The 21,258-nt window shown below is 38.0% G+C and overlaps 1 protein-coding gene across 3 annotated transcripts in view; it reads right to left on the bottom strand.

The window, feature by feature from the left end:
• LOC136255571 (rapamycin-insensitive companion of mTOR-like) overlaps positions 1–13,033 on the bottom strand; it is a 28,380-nt gene extending 15,347 nt beyond the window's left edge. For 2 of the 3 annotated variants that reach the window (XM_066048361.1, XM_066048363.1), the window contains exons 1-20: positions 12,883–13,033; positions 11,580–11,683; positions 11,304–11,359; positions 11,118–11,249; positions 10,699–10,889; positions 10,572–10,645; positions 9,619–9,714; positions 9,501–9,571; positions 7,010–7,077; positions 6,651–6,727; positions 6,515–6,602; positions 5,575–5,665; positions 5,058–5,124; positions 4,913–5,008; positions 4,675–4,772; positions 4,224–4,323; positions 4,124–4,177; positions 2,239–2,283; positions 2,122–2,181; positions 2,031–2,077 (exon numbers count right to left, since the gene is read on the bottom strand). In XM_066048361.1, coding sequence (XP_065904433.1) covers positions 2,031–2,077; positions 2,122–2,181; positions 2,239–2,283; positions 4,124–4,177; positions 4,224–4,323; positions 4,675–4,772; positions 4,913–5,008; positions 5,058–5,124; positions 5,575–5,665; positions 6,515–6,602; positions 6,651–6,727; positions 7,010–7,077; positions 9,501–9,571; positions 9,619–9,714; positions 10,572–10,645; positions 10,699–10,889; positions 11,118–11,249; positions 11,304–11,359; positions 11,580–11,683; positions 12,883–12,961 — 1,694 coding nt within the window. In that variant the 5' untranslated portion in view covers positions 12,962–13,033. Of the gene's footprint in view, positions 1–2,030; positions 2,078–2,121; positions 2,182–2,238; positions 2,284–4,123; positions 4,178–4,223; positions 4,324–4,674; positions 4,773–4,912; positions 5,009–5,057; positions 5,125–5,574; positions 5,666–6,514; positions 6,603–6,650; positions 6,728–7,009; positions 7,078–9,500; positions 9,572–9,618; positions 9,715–10,467; positions 10,487–10,571; positions 10,646–10,698; positions 10,890–11,117; positions 11,250–11,303; positions 11,360–11,579; positions 11,684–12,882 lie in introns of those variants that run through there. The other variant, XM_066048362.1, reaches the window with a different exon arrangement.
• Between the last annotated feature and the right edge of the window lie 8,225 nt (positions 13,034–21,258).

Raw genomic sequence — 21,258 nt, 5'->3', positions numbered from 1 at the left:
GCGCTGCTTTGTTTGGCCTCTAGGCTTGTGAATGTAGTAGTCAGGCAGTGAGGCAGACTAAATTTTGAGTTTTGGTGATTTAAAAAAAATCTTTACCCGGTAAGTGCTTTCTTGTTTTCAATGCTGTATTTCATGCTAGAAAATGGTATGCATAATTAATATGCTTTGATCTTTGGAGGATAATGAGGTCTTTAAAATCCACTAAGAGACCTGCTAGCAGGTTCTTAAAATGGTTAGTAACCTGCTAGCAGAAAAGACCTCAAGCATCACAAATCTCACTTTTGATCATTGATTTGTAATGCTCCCTCCAAGCATAATCACATAGCCTGCAGTGGGCAACCAGTCACTCAGGCCAATGGTTAACCACTCTATTTATTTTATAGGCATACCTAAAAGAATTCGATTATGGGAGGTACAATCTAACGTTGTATGTATGTTTGTTACGATGAACGGAAAAGTCCAAAAATATCATGGAAAATTCTGTTTAGCACCCATCTGTTTCTAGAGTGTTTTAAGGCCGTTTTCATCTTCTATTAAACTACACTTGTATGGATGGACTTTACCAACACCTAACTGGGTAAGCTTCCTTGTAGAATGTTATTTTGCGCTACGTGTAAAGTGGGTGTGGTTCATATTAGAAACTGTACCTGTTCTTCGTACTACTGTGGCACCACTGAAGTGAAGGCACAACTTGTGACAACTCGTTCCCATCGTATAAATCCACACAAGCTGCTTCTTCAACACACGTGTTCTTTTTTTTTATACTGCTGTGACACCATAGGCACTGGCTACCGCTAACCCGGCTCGACATTATTGATTGTTGCCATTTCCCAGCTGTGCCAAATCCAAGTCTAAAAAAAGGTCTAACTTGTGAAAGGAGCGGTGCGAGCTTCGATTTTTTTCAACACTTCGACAAAAGCATGTTCAGTCTTCCGTGATTATTTTAACATTGTGCGACAATTTCAGTATGACATATATAACTCAATCCCACAATGACTCCATCTATATGCCCATATAAAACACATACATTTTCTAAGTCGGTTAGAGACCACGCCCTCGGATCTTTGTGGATTTTAAAAACCTCACTTCACTCGGTTGTTAAAATCCACGAAGATCCACATACTAGGTCTCTAACCTACACTTAAATGGACTAATATTATTCCACAAAGGTGATTTTTGTTGTGTAATATTTCTCTAGGATGAATTTTAAAGGCAGCAATATTGGTGGCACGCGTCACTTTTGGGCGATTCCTACTTAAACAGTACTACCATACTGTTTGATACTACTGTAATGGTATCGTTGATGAATTAGAACACTATACTTATGAGAAATGACATAGCCATCTTTGGCCAATGTATGTACTATGAAGCCACCTAACTTCAAAGGCAAATTTCAGGATACATATCTTATAAACCATGGCTGGCTATGGTACATTGTAATGTACCATGGCCTTGATGTGGGAGCAGTACCACCAATTTCTTTATTTAAAAACTCAAGCTGAAACCAATTGAGGGAATTTATTATTGATCATGTGATGAAAACCATACATCCGATTTTGCATCCTACAGCACTCAGACGGAAGCAATTTGTCACCCTTGCTATCCTATGAGTTGTGAGAAACATTGGTTTAAGGTGAGAACTAGATAAACGAGCAGGGATGGATCCAGCCCCCCTATCAGAATTATTTAATAGTGTTGCTCATTGAACATAGCTAGGCACTTTAGACATAATTCAAAAGTTTATGACTTGTATAATATAATTAATCTGTATCTCAATTTTCAAAATTTCCTGAGGCTTGCCCCCAGACCCCCCTAGAAAGCTCATGCTTCGCATTTTGTGGAGTGTGCTTTGCACACTGTTGAGTGACTTCTATCTGTAAGCCCCACCTCCCTTAGCAAAATCTTGGATCCACCCCTGACGAGGGTACAGATAAACAAGGACAAGAGCCTACTGTAGGATAATTAGTGAAACTCTGTATATAATTGGTAGTATGGGTATACTGAAACTAATTATTTCCTGACATGCTTACTTTATTCCATACGTATCATCCAATCTTGAGAATTGAAGAGCTGGTGACTAAGGGATCATGTGATTCTTATATCATTATCACACCCACTAACCTGTAACAACGAGATCACCAGATCCAGGTTCCATTTGCTGTAGTCCTTTGTGTGGATCACCTGATGTCATGTGATGTAATATCACTTGTTACCATAGTAACAATACCGCCCACTCACTTGAGTGTCCCTAATTATGTTGAGGAGAACTGCATCATCAAAATCCTGTAGGGATCACATGAACCAAGGATCACATGATACAAGACAGAGATCACAAGATTAAGCGGGCCTTATCCACAGACATCACAACCATAATATGGTCGAGATATTTATGGGAATTATACAAATAATTTAGTAAGAGTGATCATAGCCTGATATTTCCCTTCCAAACTGAAACATGATTGAACGTGATTGATGTGTCCATACAAACTTGTATATTAGTCAAGTTATAGTTAGAACAAGCCGACAAGGTTTCTACGCGACAATGTGGGTGAGCGTTACCCATAAATTAATTACCAAGGCTGCAGGCCGAGGTAATTAATAGTGGATAGCCGAACCCACATCATCAGAGGGGCACTAAATAGCGTAGAAATTCTAAGTAGTTTAGAAAATTTCTCTGAGTGAAGCAGGCAAAGAAAGATAGAGAGAAAGTGGCACTGTGGGTACTAGCATCAAGATTTACCCTTCCAGGTGTCAGCACCACACCATAGTAGCTATACTATGCCTGAAAAAGTGCCAATGACACTTGTCTAGTCCAGAAAGTAAGCTATAACAAGTGGCAAAATGGCTGCTAGCATAGAGAGATACCCTTTGAGTTGATTAATAGTGTCAGCTCGTTCTAAGTAGTTTAGAAACTTTCTTTGAGCGAAGCGAGTACAGAAAGAGTGAAAGAAAGTAGCAAACTGTGGCTGTTGGCATCAAGATCCACTCTTCGAGTTGATAGTGTCAGCGCTACAACTTGTGGCACTAGTGCATTGGCCCAAATGATGTGTGCCTTGTCCACAAAGTAAGCTAACAGTAAGGCTATCATGCATTTGGCTTCGTTTGATCAATGTAGTAAACAACCACAAGCTAGACCACAGGTTACTAACTAGTTAGTAACCCTGCCACAGGTTTCTACTGGATTTAGTACCCTCATTAAGCCTCTAGACATCAAAGGAAATTATGCGTAAATTTTCTAAGTATAATGTAGTACTTGCTTCTTAGCTAAGAAGGCCATGTATTGTGTTGGGGTAGCTGAAAGAAGGTTTGTGAGGGTTCTGGGACACACATGGATACACTAATTCACACATTAGAATACTTGGTATCAATAATTTGCCTTCTCTAGCAGCTGCTTCCATCATGTCAGTAACCCATGGTAACACCTTAATTACTACTCTACAAGAACTCATATACCGTATAGCAGGTTTTTACCACGAAGACTTTATTTTCACGAACAATGGCTAGCCGCAGTATTTAAATTTGCATTTAATTTATCTCATGTGTTTTCAACTTTTTGTGTCTTCTTTCCCTTAACTCGATACGTATTATTGTGCCACCATGAAACGAAAACAAACTGCATATCCTTGAGAGGGCGCACAGTATGTGTCCCACTACTGTTGGGTCGTCACGCAGCGGAACACATCCCCACTTTTATATAATGCAAGCAAGTTCCTTGCCAATGACAGTAGTTCAAAATGTCTTTATAAACGTGGTAGCCATGTATATAACTGCTTGCTTAACAACACTCTTTCAATGCATTTCTAGTAATCAACAAATAAAACATCAGCGGATTTAATTTTCACGGATAGCTGCGTTCGCGGAAATTTGTGTCGCGGTTTTAAGATTCGTGATAAATTATAGGTGCAGTAAAATCCCGCTATAGGGTAGCAGCGTTGATAGTGAAACTGTTAAATGTGCAAAAATCCCAACCAGCTGGTGACTTGAGACATCTTCCAATCTAGACATTGTAAGTAGACAGGTTGGGTGTGTCCCATAATATGGGACATAATCATGCAACATCACCATATTATCAAAACAATTAAACACTTACCCCATTGCCAACTATTGCACAACAGGAGCTCACCTGAGACACAAACTGACTGAAGTCATAGTGTGTAGTCTTCTTGTGATATCCGGTCTGTGGGGAGGGGATCACATGACAGTCACATGACTGACAGACACACCTGTTTCAATATCAAATCAAGGAAGAGACTGGATGGCTTAGCTGATTTCTTCTTCAACTGATGTACCCTATCCAGGCAGCTAACCACTTGTGATGCTAAGCTGTGTTGGGAAGAAGAAACATTTTTAATAGTAAATCATTAGCAAAAAAATTTCTGCTGGAGACTACCCTATAGTGGTTTTTTTTTTCAAGGGGAAATATTTCACGTATCACCACCATCCAAAATTTTGAGGGGGTGGAGGGGGGATTTTCACTTATTATATTTAAACAACACCATTTTGATCAAATTGCAAATTTCGAGAGGAAAATTTTGTGGATAGCTGCCAATCTGCAAAATTCTTTAAAATTCCCCTCAAAAAACCCTGCTATACAGTATTTTAGTGGCAACACAACACTGTTGAGCTCACACTTCCCCCTGATCACATGATCCTGAGGGGTATGTCAAGTCTCACCTTCTCCGAGCATGGTTGGTGAACTGGGTAGCTGATGCTATGAGGTCAGGAACACAATGAACTCTATGAGATAACTCCACTGGAATGTATGAGCTACTCTGTAAGAGGATGATGTAATGTGTTATTCAAAACCTCAAAAATTTCCCCCTTGAAATATTTATCTAACTAATAAGTACCTATCCAACTTATAAGCACCCACCAAACTGATAAGCACCCCATACAAACACACACAACTCACAAAGTGTATCAGTTCCCCTATCAACACAGTTGCCCTGACAGCCACTCTTTGTTGCTCCATAGACTTGTAGCAACGTTCATACAACTTGGTAAATGCCTGTGGCTCACATGATCCATGCATATGATCACATGAGCTTGCTACCCACCTTGGAAAGGCCACATTTGATCAACGTTACCAACAACATTGACAAGTAGCTGATGACCAAGTTGGTCCTATATAAAATGAGAGCTAGGTTATTGTGTAGTGAGGGAGAGTGTCGTAACTAGTTAACACAATGGTAGTTCTCTATTACCAGTAGGGGTGTTAATTTGATAAAAGGTGAACTTAACACAGTGTGTTTGTACAGGCTATACTGGGGACAGTGTGTTTGTACAGGCTATACTGGGGACAGTGTGTTTGTACAGGCTATACTGGAGACATTTGGATACTCTCCCCCAAAGCCTTGGTTATCCAACCCTTTTTTGGAATTGAAAATGACTGAACGAACATTTCAAAGTGTCCATTCTGAGGAGGTGTAACTGTAAAACGAACAAGGATTAATTATCCAAACAATTCACACTTTTATCATTGGTCGATACCATTGGAGTTTGCAATTTGGATAACCAAGGCCCTTACATATTAACATTACTGCTGGATCACATGATCCAATAAGCCCCACCCACCTGCTTGTAATCCGAGGGGGCAGGAGGTACATCCCCTCTTCTGCAATCCATCCCTCGTCCAGCATCCAGTCATGGGAGAACTGGGATGTCTCTAATTAGTGCACAACATAGTTATGATAACTCAGTTAGCTGAGGAGTGAATGTTTTAATAATTCCAGTAGGTGCTTAGCTGAGGAGTGAATGTTTTGATAATCCCAGTAGGTACAACAAATGAGAGGCTACAATTCAAGGGGATGGTTACCTTTCAGTGTCACAATTACAGCAGTTACTTGAAACTTTGTGAACAAAAGTTGAGAGATTAAACACCAGTTAAGTACAGTCATAATACTGTAAGTAACCGCTAAACAACAATTCATCAAGACCTCCGGCACAAAGGGAGAATTTTGTCCTGCTGACCTTTGCTTACAAGTCAGTCTTGCTCTATCCAATGGACTTGCATTAGGACAAATGATATTCAACAATTTCCACTACACTCTACAGCATGATTGTCCTGATTCATACCAGTATTTGTGGTGAACATTTCTGGCAATTAAAGGGCTTCACAGAATTACTAAATATTTTGGCAGTTGACCAGTGTAACAAGACTTGTTGAGGTAAAGTGTCCACATAAACCAGATGACATACAGGTCACTACTAATACACATTACATACAGGTCACTACTAATACACATTACATACAGGTCACTACTAATACACATTACATACAGGTCACTACTAATACACATTACATACAGGTCACTACTAATACACATTACATACAGGTCACTACTAATACACATTACATACAGGTCACTACTAATACACATTACATACAGGTCACTACTAATACACATTACATACAGGTCACTACTAATACCAAAAGTATATAATGGGGAGCCCTCCCCATTATATACTCTTGCTAATACACATGACATACAGGTCACTATACTAATACACTTACCAACACTCTTAAGTACTTGAATGAAACACTCAGTCCATTCAGGTATCCTTATTTGGAATACGTCAAAGAACACTTCCAGCAGAGCTTTCTGGAGGAGCGGCTGAAATACAACCAATCACAGGTGAGGATACCTCACTTGTACAAATGGATCAGCCAATGGTAGCACCTCTAATAACGTCCGGATAACACCAGACTGTGACAAGTAGATCAGACCTGGGAAGAAATGGACACACATGGTGACACACCCATGGGACACACACGGTGACACACCAATGGGATACACATGGTGACACACCCATGGGACAAATATGGTGACAGACCAATGTAGTACATTCAAGTTGAGCTGATACCTCAAGACAATAACTCAATAATGGAATAACACAAGGGAGTGAAATTTGGGTAACTTGTAGTACTAGTTGATCCAGTGAAAAAGTGTGACTGACTTTTTGATCTGTTTAGGTACTAGCTGCTCAACTTAAATAGATGGGGACTTACCTGACCATGACTTCAACATGGCTGTCAATGCCACTTTAGAGGCTTCCACATGAGTCTCTCTGTCCTCCCTATATAATGATGGACTCTTATAAGTACCGGTTCTTACAGGGACATTATGTCATGAACTATCATATAGCCTAAATCTTGTGAGGAGAAATTTTATTTGTGGTTGTGTCGGAATTACAATTTTTTCACATCACACACAAACCATGTGTCATGTTAGCTTATAACTAACACAATATACTGTAAGGTCAAACACCTTGAAATTAGTGACAGTTTTATCCCTTGAAATCTTTAGACTATATGGTAAATTATTACCAGCAAAAATCCCTGTGACAAAATCTCTTTAGTTGATATGTGTGTGTGCATGTGTGTGTGTGCGTGTGTGTGCATGTAGTGTGTGTGTACAAGTTCAAGAGCATGTTAGCGTAATCTGAATTAGCACCAGAAATACTCTAATAGTACAACCACTGACAGCACTATCTCAAGTGATGATATTGAGGAGGTTGGCAATAATAATACCACTTGGTGCTTGAGGTTCTTAACCACAGGTGTGAGCCAGCTAAACTTAGAAGATATAAGTAGTTAGTGTACTAGAGATGATCTCTTCTATCTAGTGTAAGCAAACAAGAGTTCATAATAGTACTTACGAAGAACTGTTGAGGGCTGTGCTTCACTTCTGGCTAAATATTTTCTTATGCACAGTGAGATTGGCTAATTACAACATGCTAGTAATGATTGTCTTCAGATGAGAACAACTTCCTATGTGTGCTTTATCAATACAATTGCATAACTACTCAATTCTGATTGGTTATACGTTATTTTAACTTCAGGAATAACAGGTAGTCAAAAGGATTGGCTGGAATAACTGGATGAGTTCTACAAATAATTAGTGCATAATTATAAGCTTTTCTTGTAGTGTGATGCAAAAATCTTTTGGATACAACACTGAAACAGTGCAAGTGTGAAAACGGTTGAAAAGATCAATACACTCTAATAGAGCAGTCAACTCCCAGTGTATACCGTATATGACCGTATAGAAGCCCGGGCGTTTATTTCCTATAAATCATTTTTGACCCGGCGTTAATTTGGACCCGGGCGTTTATTTCTTACTAGCCACTCGTTGAGAATGACAGGTGTCAGTACAAGTAACCTTCGAAATACGAAATCCATAGCCCATCACGTACATAAACCCATTTGGACTCCTCTGCTGGGTGAAACATTGGAAGTCGGGTGGAAAGATGACAATGACCACGATAAATACGCTATGGCCATCACCAGAAGAGAAGGCATAGTCGAACATGACAAGACATCATAAGACTGGTGACGAGACATCACTGTATAGTTAGCAGCTGTCACGAGTTTAGAATCCCTTTCAGTACATATCATTAGTACCCCGGCGTTTAAATGAGCCCCGGCGTTTATTATGACAGTCTCCTAGCTGTACCCGGCGTATATTTGAGCCCCTGCGTGTATTTGAGCCCGGCTTTAATACGGTCATATACGGTAATTCTAATATAGCAGTCGCTCTTGCAAAAAACTCACTAAAATACTTGCTTCTAGATAAATTTCAGGAATAATTTTGGGAATAATGGGTAAATTTAAAAAGAATTGCTAGAAAGAATAATTGTACGCTCAAATAGCATAATAGACTCCAGAAGCTAATTGTAAACATCAGGCAATTAAAACTGATAAGTGAATTGTTAGATATTTTAAGCCCACATATAGTCTATTCACATTCACCTGTACCCTATTTTGTTTCTTGCTAATACCGTATTTACTTGGCTAAACGCCACGGTGCTTATTACCTTAGTTCAATCGATGAGGTGACTAATCAAATTTGATCACCACTTGATGCTCAAAAATGATGAAGCCCTTATTTTCAAAATCGATCATTACACCACTCGAGTGTGACGGCATTTAACCAACTAAGGCATTTAACCAACTAATTTTTGAAGCTTCATAACTCACTTGTCCTTGCCTGTATCAAAGGGCTAGTAAAGAAACCAAATGTTACGGCCTATCTGACAAGAGTTACCGTATTTAAAGTATTCCATAGATTTAGTATGGATGATTTAGCGTGTAAACATGTTTTTTACAAAACCAATAGGAGTGAACATGTGTTCACCTATTTGAGCAACTAGAGAAATCACAAATACTCTAATAGAACATACACTTAAAATGGAACAAATATTTTCAATTTCTGATTAACAGTTACCATACAACAGGTTATTGTTGAGGTACAAGTTTTTGTAATGCTGTCAAAAGAGCCTCTAGCATAAATTTCTGTAACTGCTAACATAACCAATTTCTCCGTATTTCTTTGGATACTATGACAAGTGATGAGAATACAAAGGTTTTGGGCAAAACTCACTCCAAATATATATATTATATATATGCCAGCAGTAATTGTAGCAAACTAAGCTTCAATTTTCATATTGTTGACCTCACACATATATAACATGCTGACCAAGACACTCCCACAACTTACAGACTTTTCTTCATATCAAGCTCCACTGCTTCAAACTGATAATGAAGGTCTGTGATTGGTGCCATTACACTCTGCAACAACACCTTCTAGCCAATCACAACAAAGGGGCGTAGCTCACCTCAATGTCCAAATGTGCATACATATACTGCCGAGTGTCCGGGTGATTAACTAGACATAACATTGTTGTAACTATGGCTTCGTTTATCCTTGCTACCTGTAGACACATAACAAGAACATGCATGCAAACAGTACCATATATGTACCGATAATGTATGTACAAATTTTCAAGGTACGTAATTTTCGGGGATCAACAAACTTCAGTTTCATTTTTGAGGATCACTTGTGTTTCACTGAGGAAAGCATAGAGTAACCCTAATAATCGTTAATTTTCAAGGACGAAATTTTGTTGAAAGCAAACACGAAATCCACGAAAATTACATCCCTTGAAAATTTGTACATATACAGTATATTGGGGAAATTCCCAGTGTAATTTTTTATCATTAAAATATCCGAAGTCATTTAAGCTTGGTCTTACTACTGAGGTGAGTGGTCTAAGTGTGTGTACACTAATACAAACAGGACCATGGAAAAGTGTCCTGATTATCAAGGTGTCCTTATTAGTGAGGTGTGCTGATTATCAAGGTGTCTTGTTAGTGAGGTGTCCTGATTTCAGGGGTCTAAATGTGTGTACACTAATACAAATGGGACCATGGACAAGTGTCCTGATTATCAAGGTGTGCACATTGGTTAGCTATTGTAGTAATGACAGTGGTTTTTTGTGGGAAAAATCACAGTTTTAGTTTTTGCAAATTGATAGCTCTTCATGAAAATTTTCCAATAATGATGTTCATTTGTCAAGTCCTATGAGCTAGTGAAGTATTCACAGGGTGGTGTTCACAGGGTAGTATTCAACCAATCACAGTATCACATGTACAAAATTCAAGTCTCCACTTCATATAGATAATACTTGCCCTTGGATAGTGACAAATCGTGAAAATTCCACCCTTGACACAATACAGTTAGTCTCTCTAGTAGTCATGTTCAATAATAACTGCACATCACATAGAGTACCTGACAGGTTAACAACATCCTTAGCAACACCTTGACAACACCACTTTGAGCTGCCAACTTAGGGTTGACCAGGGCTACAGTAGTGATGTTACTATAGTAACAGTTGTCATGGTAATAAGTTACTAACCTAGTTCACACAATGTTCCGACACTGGCCCACACTAGGGGATCATGTGAGTTGTTGGTCTGTGCTGATATGGAGACCAAAGAGGCTGCAAATGATCGCGGGAATCTTTCCACAGCAACATGAAGCACCTGCCTCATCAACCGTAAGGCTTGTATCCTCTCTGTCTCGTGTTGACTACTGCTGTCCAAACATCTGATTGGATGAAATACTACGTGACAAATAAACCCAATAGGGACTACTACAACCAGTATATCAAGTAGCGAGGACATTGCAACTGTTATATTATTTTTGAAGATGCAAAAAGCATTCAGTATGCAAAGTATTGAGCCTCCAGGAATAGAGTTATGGAAAAACCGTCCCAAAAGTTTAGAATTGGCTCACCTCACCATAATACAAGCACACCCCCAACAATAAGCTTACCTTACTACCAGTTTATCCAGGTGGTATTTCATAAACAGATTAAATGAAGTGTTGTTGATCAATAAATAACGTAACACCCGCAAGCCCCCTGCTCTGACCTCTTGCACCTTACTGCATAGCGACCAGCGTACACTGTGTATCCATAACAACAATTAAACAACAAATAAAATGAAGGTTGCCAACTACCTGTAAACAACTTGTTCTATGTCACTTTCATTATCTGGTGGTGTTTCCCGTACTTTCTACATGTAATAATGAGTATCCATTAATGAAACCAAAAGAATGGCCCGCAAATGTTTGAAATCTCATACAGCCTGTGAGAAATCTTAGCTATTATGAAATCTGAGGAAAATTCTGATAACAAATTGTCATCTGATTTGATATCGTTGAAAGTTCTGTTTAGTTCCCACAAGATTGTAAAATCTCGAACAAATTGCGGACCCTTCACAGTTATGTTGTTACTTTGGCTAATATGTTGAGGTTAGCTACACGCTGTGTCCTTGAGACATGACGGTCCCTGACTCTGATTAATGACAACATCTCAACAAGATTGTCTGAAGGTGATGCTACAAGGAAGTGACACGCAATAATGTGTACAAGTATAGAATATCAATACTGTACATACAGGAATTAATATACGCACACAAATGATTATTACAGGATCAGTGGCCACATCTGCATTGCTTCTCTGTGAATCGTTATTCCAATCACTGGGTGAGTGTTATTAAACTGGCATCATTAATTTCATACCATGGAACAGTACAAGTATCATTATTCATAACACAATGATAGGAGAAAATGTTTTACTAGTTGAGGCTGAAATTAATACCGACCATTAATTGAGAGCATTGCCAAGTGATGTCAATATTGAATATGTATTATCCTTATACAGTGGAACCTCTCTTAACAAACTCCCCGAATTAAGGACACAATAGAAAAAACCTCCATAACAAGGACAAAAATTTTGGTCCCAACAGGTCTGGTTAATACATATTTTATCTCTGAAAGAGGAAAACCTCTATATTACAGCAAAAAGTGGCCAAAACTTCTGGGTCCTAAAATGTCCGTAATAGAGAGGTTCCACTGTATATATATTTTCTATTTATTATAACTCGTTTCAAGTATAGTAACATTTCCAAGTGGTGAATTCTCGCTGGAGATAACCATGCAACATACCGTTACGGCCTCCACAAATCTCCCTAAGTGGCTATAGTGCAATACACCTATTATCCCCCTCCCAGGTTAGTGGGGAAAATGGTGGGGGTTGAAAAATCAATTTTCCATCCAGCACTAGTGCCCACACAGCATGGCTACAATAGTTTAAGAAACAGGCTATGCAGCTAACTAACAAGCACAAAACAGTTAAATGCCCCACTAATGGAGCAGAATTATAATTTTTATTATATCATATCAGGCCAAAATCCCCAACTAGTGGGAGTGGTAGGGATTTACTAAAACTATACAAATTCCTCACCTTTGGGAACAACTACCATGCTATCCCTATCCTGGGAGCAATTTCATGATCAACCCCCTGGGGTAGGCGGGGCATACATGACAAGTACAACAGCTCACGTTACAAACACCCACACATTGTCATAATATAACTGACTAGCAACAGACCCGCTTCCACTCAGTGGACTATAAACGTTCATAGTTTCACTAAGTTACTTTTAATGGCGCAACATTTAACACTACGGGTGTTAATGGTGCCCTTTTATTAGGGTAGAAGCATAGATTATAGAGAGAAGCGTCACTCCCTCCTTACCGACTCTCTTAATTGCAAGTCCACGAGAAGTTGAATGTCCATGTTGACCGGCCGCTGAAGACTGGTCCTTATCAGTCATTTAAACGCCTTCACGAGGTACAACAAGTCGTACGAGTGTATGAATAATTCCGCTACCGTGTTGCCAGAAGTATCCGGGACTATACGGAACTCATTAATTAGGCGCACAAGATGCATGGCGCTTGCCAGAGAAGTACCGGTACACAGATACAATAAGTTACAGTATGGAAAATGATGGGAACACTTTACCTCAGTCTGGACCGGTTCAATCTTCCAGCAACCGAAATAGTCCGGTACAACAGCCACCATCAGGTTAGTGGAGATCACCATTCTGTGTTTTTCTAGATGGGAACTTTTAAAATACCAGTTAGGCACTGGAGGACTCCTGTACTGCCCACCCAGTGCATGGTACTCCTGAGTCTAGACCCCTGTAGTTATGTTGTAATTGTCTTAACCTCGGTCTTAACAAAACAAGACGTCTCTCTCCTGGGACCTAGATCACCATGCTATAGTATGTTCACGTTGAGCTGAATCCTGAAAAACAGCTGAAAATTTAAAGTAGATTTTTTCTCAACAGAGTTACCATTTCAGCCAACCAGATGATTGTTTGTAACAACAAAGGTGTCAACAACAGGCACGTATGGTTTGGCTCCATTACAAGTTTGGGAAAGGGCTGTAATAGACACTGTGCTTATATGGCTTCCCCATAGGAAATGTACTGTGAAAATTTTGATTGGCATTCTGAACACATAAAATATGTGGTACAAGGCTCCTTTTTAGCTTTCCCTTTGTTACTACACAAAGAACTTAGACATGAATCAAATCTTTCATTGAGGAATCTGATAAGCCAAACCTTGTGTTTGTCAACCACAGTATGCGGAAGTTATGGCGCCTTGTTTAGAAGACAGTGTTATTTTATATGAAACGGGCGTATCCTATTCGGAAATTCGGAATATCTTACTAAAGTTTTGATATGGCAATTCGAAAGTATTGTCTGATGAGCCCTGGTCATAATAACATCAACACTTGAATAATTGTGCCAATATTTAGCCATGGGTGGCCTGTTTCCACCACAAATATATATGTTACACATGGATTAGAAACATCTCTGTAAATTACACATTTCCTATAATAAAGTTTACAGGACAAACTTATTTCATGGTGAAACTGGCCATTCACACAGAGGGAAGAGAACGTTTTATACAAAGCTTATTCTAGTACCTATTCTTCTAGTGAATAATAATGGAATGAAGAACCCCCACTTGAGTTTCTGTGAGTGTGTATCGGTAGTTCCCGTTGCCAGCAGCATAGTTGTCTGAATGTTTCACTGTATATAGCTTCACATGAACTTACTACGTTGTGTTGCTAAAGAAACAGAATAGATATTGCTCCTTTTATGTGTACCTTAAGTACATGCTCCCACCACCATGATATTCCTACACAAAACATTCCGTTACATTCACATCTCATTCCGTTACATTCACATCTCATTCAACCCTACACAAACATACCAGAGCAACATACTGAACTACAAACAGTTGTAGTTACCTGGTAAACTACACAATATGCCCAACAACAAAACATTAGGGATAATAACAAGACTCTATTACTTGATGAAAACACTTCATACATTTCAAAAACTTTCTGCAATTGTGAGAAATCATGTTTTACACTAGTCTCCACTACCAAGTCCATAAAACATTGTGACATTTTATTACAAGGACTGTATATCATTTGATATACATTTTAGATGCATTCCATGTGCAACATGTATGGTCTCCACCTCACCACAAACACTTCACAATTGATGGCTAAGAGAAATAAGTATCAATAAATCCCTGCTCAAAATCTGCCTATTAAACTGCCACTTTGTATAAACCAAAGGTTTATTGTAATAATATCATAGCAATTAAAAAAGTTTGAGAAATGGAGTGCAATTTTATGGTAATTGTTTAAGCATATTTTTAAACAGGATTGGTCATCTCCGTATAAATTCCCAATGTGTCATAACAAGCTTGAAAAACCATCTTGTTTCACTTGCGCAAGGGATACCGTGCGTAGTTATGGGTGTGAACTTATTTCTAATTTGTGTGTTATCAGAATATTCTGTCATTTCGTCCCATACCATACAACACTGGTTTCAGAGCAATCCTATTTTTCTATTCCACCTTATTTGTAGCTATAACTTGCCTTAAAGTATCCAATTTTGTTTATTAGGTTAGGTAATTCAAAGGCTTTACTGGAGCAAGATCACTTGCAGCAGGATTACTAATCAGCTACAGTGTTAGGAAATTATACTTGTCAGACAACAACATTGGTGATGATGGCATCACTGCCATTACAGAAACACTTAGTAACAGTCAGATTAGTGAATTGTATGTTAGTGGGTGTGGCACTACTCTTACTGGAACAAGATCACTTGCAGCAGGATCACTAGTCAACAACAGTGTTAGGAAATTGGACTTGTCATCCAACAACATTGATGATGATGGTGTCACTGCCATTTCAGGAGAACTTATTAAAAGTCAGATTAGTAGCCTGGAGGTTGCGGCGTGTGGTATTACTCTTACTGTCACTTACTAGTCATCAACAGTGTTAGGAGTTTAAATGTGGTGAGCAATTTCATTACTATGGAGGGAGCTTGTCTAATACTAAAGTCAGCTGTGGACAGTGGAGTCTGTCAAGAAGTGGAGATTGGTGTTAATGATGATCATTACAGCAATGATGAAATGAAGAAGATGGAGATCATATTGACACAAAGACAAGAGGTAGGTATAGTTATGTTACAATACTAATTGTTACCATGGTAACAGAAGTTACAACAATAGGTCACAGAACAGAAGAGTGATGATAGTATTAGTGAAGGTGATGATCAACTTGTAAGAACACAAGAGGTAGGAGGTTGTGTTGTGTGATGTACATAGCAAGTTACCATAACAAAGTAATTAGCTTTTTTGTTGTGAGATAAATTTTGTATACCGTATTTACTTGATTTGTGCCCCAGGGGTACTGTTATTTTTTTGCCCAAAAATAAGGATCCGGAATTTTGATTGTGACGGCCGTTTAAGTTTTACCAGGACAATACCTTCCTTGAATCAAGATGGAGATGATACTAAAGGTATGAGAGCACTAGTAAAGAGTGATTACTAAAGTATAGTATGATACTATTCGAGGGTGTGGTACAATTAAAATTAGACTATGGTATGGCTCATTTACAGGTTTACTAAATCACTTAGTCACCTGATATGTTCACTTAGTCACCTACACATGTTCACTTAGTAACCCGCCCTCAAGCAATTTTGTACATGATAAATAATTACAACATGAAAGGCACACTGCAGTACTTGATAATACTGTAATACTCTTCTCCTCCGTGTTCTGCAAATAATTCTGGACAAATAGTAGACTAAAATGGCATATGTACTGTAGCTCTAGCCGTTACTTTGGTTACCTGTTGAATAATTATTTTTGTGGGCGCTGTCAGGAAGAAACCGCTCCGCTGTTCTGCGTTGCTCTTTTACCCCACACTCATGCCCTGGCTATAAAGGTACGTACTTTAAACCATAGTCTAAATAAGTTAGACACCGCGACCAACAGGAACTAAATGATTTAGTAACCCCTCAGGCCCTTAGTAGCACCCTCGCTGCGCTTGGGACGTTACAGCCTCAGGACATCGGGGTTACTAAATTGCTTAGTTCCCTTGGTCTTGGTGTCTAACTATTATATAAAAGGTTTTCTGTATGGACACTGCAATACACGATAAAAAAAAAGTGGTTAAAAGCTTAAAAGGTGGTCCATGTAAAGAGAAAAAAAGAACCTTGAAAAAGTTGTGATGAAAAGGTGTGTAAAAAAGAAAAAAAATGTGACAAACTCAGGAATTGAACCCTGGCCATCATGAAAACCTTTACAACTTGAGACTCGTGCTGCATGAAAACCTTTACAACTTGAGACTCATGCTTTAACCATTGTGCTACCAAGTAGGGCTGGGGGATGGTATGAACATATCGGAATATCGGGATAGTATCGCTGTTGTGTATCGCCTATCGTTTGAAAAATTACTATCGGACAGTAATTAAAATGTAAAAATATGCAAATATTCATGCAAAACACTTGTAAAAATAATATTTGGTCAGTCCAAAAAGGCTGTTTAGCATATCCATATAAGTACATCCCTCCTTGCATATCTCTGTGAAGGTAATAAGTAGATTTTCACTATCATCTGTTGTGAACAGTGTCTTACTATTGTTCGGACATTGAAAAATTCACTATCGTCCAGCCCTACTACCAAGTCAACCATAGGATACTGTGGACAATTATAGTACTTATGTGTAATATCTGCTAAAAAGTCAACTTTTCACCGATATCACGATATCGGTACTGATATCGATATTGGTGCACCTCTAGTTATCATCACCTGCTGTCACAAAATCATAGATACAAAACCGCATGAAATATAAATATTTGGTACAAATCATACGTAAAAATTGTGACCATCTCAGCAAAAACCCGACTTGTTCGCACACAATTTCAGATATTTTTTCTCAGCATTATCTGCAGTATCCAAGGAATGAATCACCAACGTTTCAGCCTTCTGTGGTGAGTAGTTTCAGAATTATAGTGCTAGACAGTATGAAGAGCAAGATAATTGATTTCTACAGTGACTATACTGAAAATATACTACAGGTGCTTACATTCGCAGCCATAACTTCTGTTTTGGATTAGTCACCAACGTTGCAATTTGGCTTAAAATGTTCAACATGGATTAGCACATCAGCCAAGGTGTAGTATTAGCCCTGTAGACACATTTCATTTTTCTTAATATGTATGCTTGTGCGAACAATTCGGGTTTTTGCTGAGACGGTCACAATTTTTATCATGACAAAATAAGCAAATTACAGTAATGGAATACTGTGGTACATATGGGTGTATGTTTCAATGTTGTTATGTTGTCATGGTAATAGGACTGAAGTACAACATCATGTAGATTGACCATTCAAATTACATGAGCTATGCACATACTATTAGCAATAATATTATGTTCTAATTACCAAAAGGAAGAAGTTATCATCATCGTCATCATCACATGACACTACCACTGAACACTACATTATTGTTATATTGTAAACCTGACATGACAACATGTTTATATTTATCATAATTATGGTACAAATCTTATCCATTTCAATTGCATGTACCTTGACAACCGATAACTTGAATAAGTACCAATTTGAAATTGGTCGCATTATACTCCAAATTTTCCTTGCCATGCTTGGTGTAAGTTTAAGGTGATAGGTTGAAAACATGGCTGAAGAGTGGGCATCTGGATTCAGTGGAATGGACTGGAATGGTGGAATGGAACAGCAATTAGATAGTTTCACCTAGTGGTCACCTCTTTATAAGACCACCTCTTTATAAAGACCATTTACTTTAATGCCTAAATTGTTTATAGAGTGTATCCCCATAATTGTGCACCGCATGCCTAGAAAAATCAGAGTGATATCTGATTTATGATACAATATCCCATACAAAAACAGCTTGGCTGTACAAAAAAAGATGTATTTGTAGACTCCACAAAACTAAAATGTAACTGGCAACTACAATATTACAAAAATCTATACAACATTTGGTCCCTTATCATTGACTCGTGCAGTCTTGCTGAACTCCTAATTAATTCCCTTTAACTCTAATTGGCTAGTAATTTGGCACCTTTTTCAATATATATAGTCAGTGCAGAGGAGAAAAAGGCGGCCAAATTTACTAGCCAATTAGAGTTACAAATAATGTTATTAGGAATGCAGTCAGACTACACAAGTCAATGATAAAGGATCAAATTTTTTGTAAATTATACTTAGTTGCCAGCATTAACATTCATTTCTTGGCCTCACCAGATATTAGCTCCTTTGGTTGCCAGTTACTTTAAAATTTTGATTGATAACTTTTATTCTTAATGTAATTGTTTATTGTAATGAGCAGGACTCACAGACATAATGCCTTTTTCTCTGTATTTAATAATAATAATAATAATAATAAGCTGTTTTTGTATGGGAGTCATAGCTAAATCACTCTTAGATATGTGGTGCACAATTGATCAATAAGACCATCCTATGGGGGTAATTACATTCTAAAACAACAAGATAGCAGCAATTTAGACATTAAATTATAATGGTCTTTATAAAGAGATGGTCTTTGTTAGGAGGTGGTCTTATAAAGAGGTGATTACTATCTAATTACCATTTAATTCAGACGCCCTGGAAGAGTTATGATTACTCAATTTAAGAAATTTGCAAACGCCTGCAGATTTGTAACATGTTTTTTTTACAAATCATGCTGGGTTGAGGATACCGTCTAAAAACTTTATTTGATACTGGCCCAGGTTTGTAGTATATAAAAATTATGTGTGTGCCAATTTTGCCAAATAATGAATTGCCAGGCCAATGACATACTACTGGGCCTCTCTACTTTGGGACATAATTGGGTAGAGCACAATGGCTGATGGTGATGGTGTAAATTGGACAATGAGCAACACATTGAAAAAGTAAAGTAGCCACTCTAATATTACTTTTTCAAGCTATTATATGACTGGAAAGTTTGACAGAAGAAAAGTTGAAGAATCAATATCAGTTAAATTTGTCAAAATAATGTCCATAAGCACCCAAGCACCTCCTAAAAGTATGTGGTTTGATTTCTTGAACATTTAATTCGTGGAGTGTGGATTCATCAACTTTTCCTTCCTTCAACATTTTCTACTGTACAGTAGGATATACTCTAATAGAACAGTCACTATAAATATCGTACATGAAATTATAGAAATACCATCACACATGCTTATGAGCTTGAAATGCATTTAGGGACAATCCTGGGATGGATCTACAAGGGGTTTGTTGAGGTTCTAAATTACTTGCAATAGCACTAGTGGTGCCACGATATGAAAATTTTAATATTATGATATCATAGATTTATTTATCACGACAGTCATGATATAATTGAATAATAGAGGACAAATTTATATTATATTATTATTATACAATGGTGTGAAAATAGGCTTGTGGGAATTATGCTCATCATTATCAATTCTGAATTTCCCCAAAAATGTTACAATTATTCCCATTTTTTATAACCGTCAGGGGTCTGGGGACATGCTCCCCCAGGAAAATTTTGAAACTTTAGTTGTAAATATACTCAATTTTGGTGAAATTTTACTGTGATGTCATTGAATATTGACTATTAACTTTGTGATCAATTAAACCTTTCCATTTCTCAAGGCTTTAGGTAAAAACCTAGGGAGGGGAATAGCTAATCCAGGGGGGCCCTCCCAGATTAACCCCTGTAACTTTTTCTTTACTTTTGTAATTAAATTGTACAGCAAGGCTTTGAAACAGTAAAAACTACTAAATCTAGCTATATCAATTTGTCAGAAAAGCTAATTTTGCTAGAAAGATGTTTAGTGAAAATATTCCACACTGATCGTTCTATTAGAGTAAGTGGCTTGCTCTATTAGAGTGTCTCAATCCTGATTTATTTTTATTCCAATTATAACTGCATCAAAATGCTGGAATACTCAATTCTTTCACCCCATAAGTATTCCCAAAATTATCTCTGTCACAAACATCATGAAATGTTTCTATCACGGTTATTGCAATATAAAATATATTGTGGCATCACTAAATAACACATTCAAGTAGAAGTATGTAGAGATGCAATGTCTTGTACCCAGACTCTATTTCCTAGAGGATATGGGTATGAGGCTAGATCCTTACAACCTGACTTCTAAGAGATACTAAGAAGCACTTTGTGACACGAGGCACTGCACTTTTATCAACACTTGCAGAAGGCTTATCTGACTGCTTAGAAGTTGGTTAGCAAGAGTTAACATGTGAAAGTTGTTGATTTTTCAGAACAAAAATGGTATGGGCAGATAACCAGACCCTATCCAAGAGGGGCGCTTATAATCTCTAATCACCCCTGATTATGAGGTAATGCATGGGGTCTGGGTATATGAGACTAGTATTGAACACAAGTACATTTTTGTCTATTCCATCAGTAAAGTACTTGACCTAGTCAAAGGATGGAGGCTCATCAACGATTATTAGAAAATTGTATGCATAAAATCCTTTGATCTTTGGGAGATGATCAGGTCTTTAACATCCTCTGGAGAGGTTCTCTAAAATAATTAGAAACCTTGAGCTTGCAGCTCCTATTAGGTATCTGCATATATCCACTTGAGGGAGTCACCACACACAGCACACCTCACTAATGATCACTGATGTGCTGAGTAGCATTGCAGATCTCACTAATACTGTACATGTAAATATTTTGAGGGGCAATGTTTTTGAGCTTGAACAATGTAGCTAAAAATAA

The sequence above is a fragment of the Dysidea avara genome, chromosome 5, assembly GCF_963678975.1.
Source record: "Dysidea avara chromosome 5, odDysAvar1.4, whole genome shotgun sequence".
Classification (NCBI taxonomy): Eukaryota; Metazoa; Porifera; class Demospongiae; order Dictyoceratida; family Dysideidae; genus Dysidea; species Dysidea avara.
The sequence above is the reverse complement of the archived record's forward strand: the minus strand, read 5'-3'. Positions and strand labels throughout refer to the sequence as shown.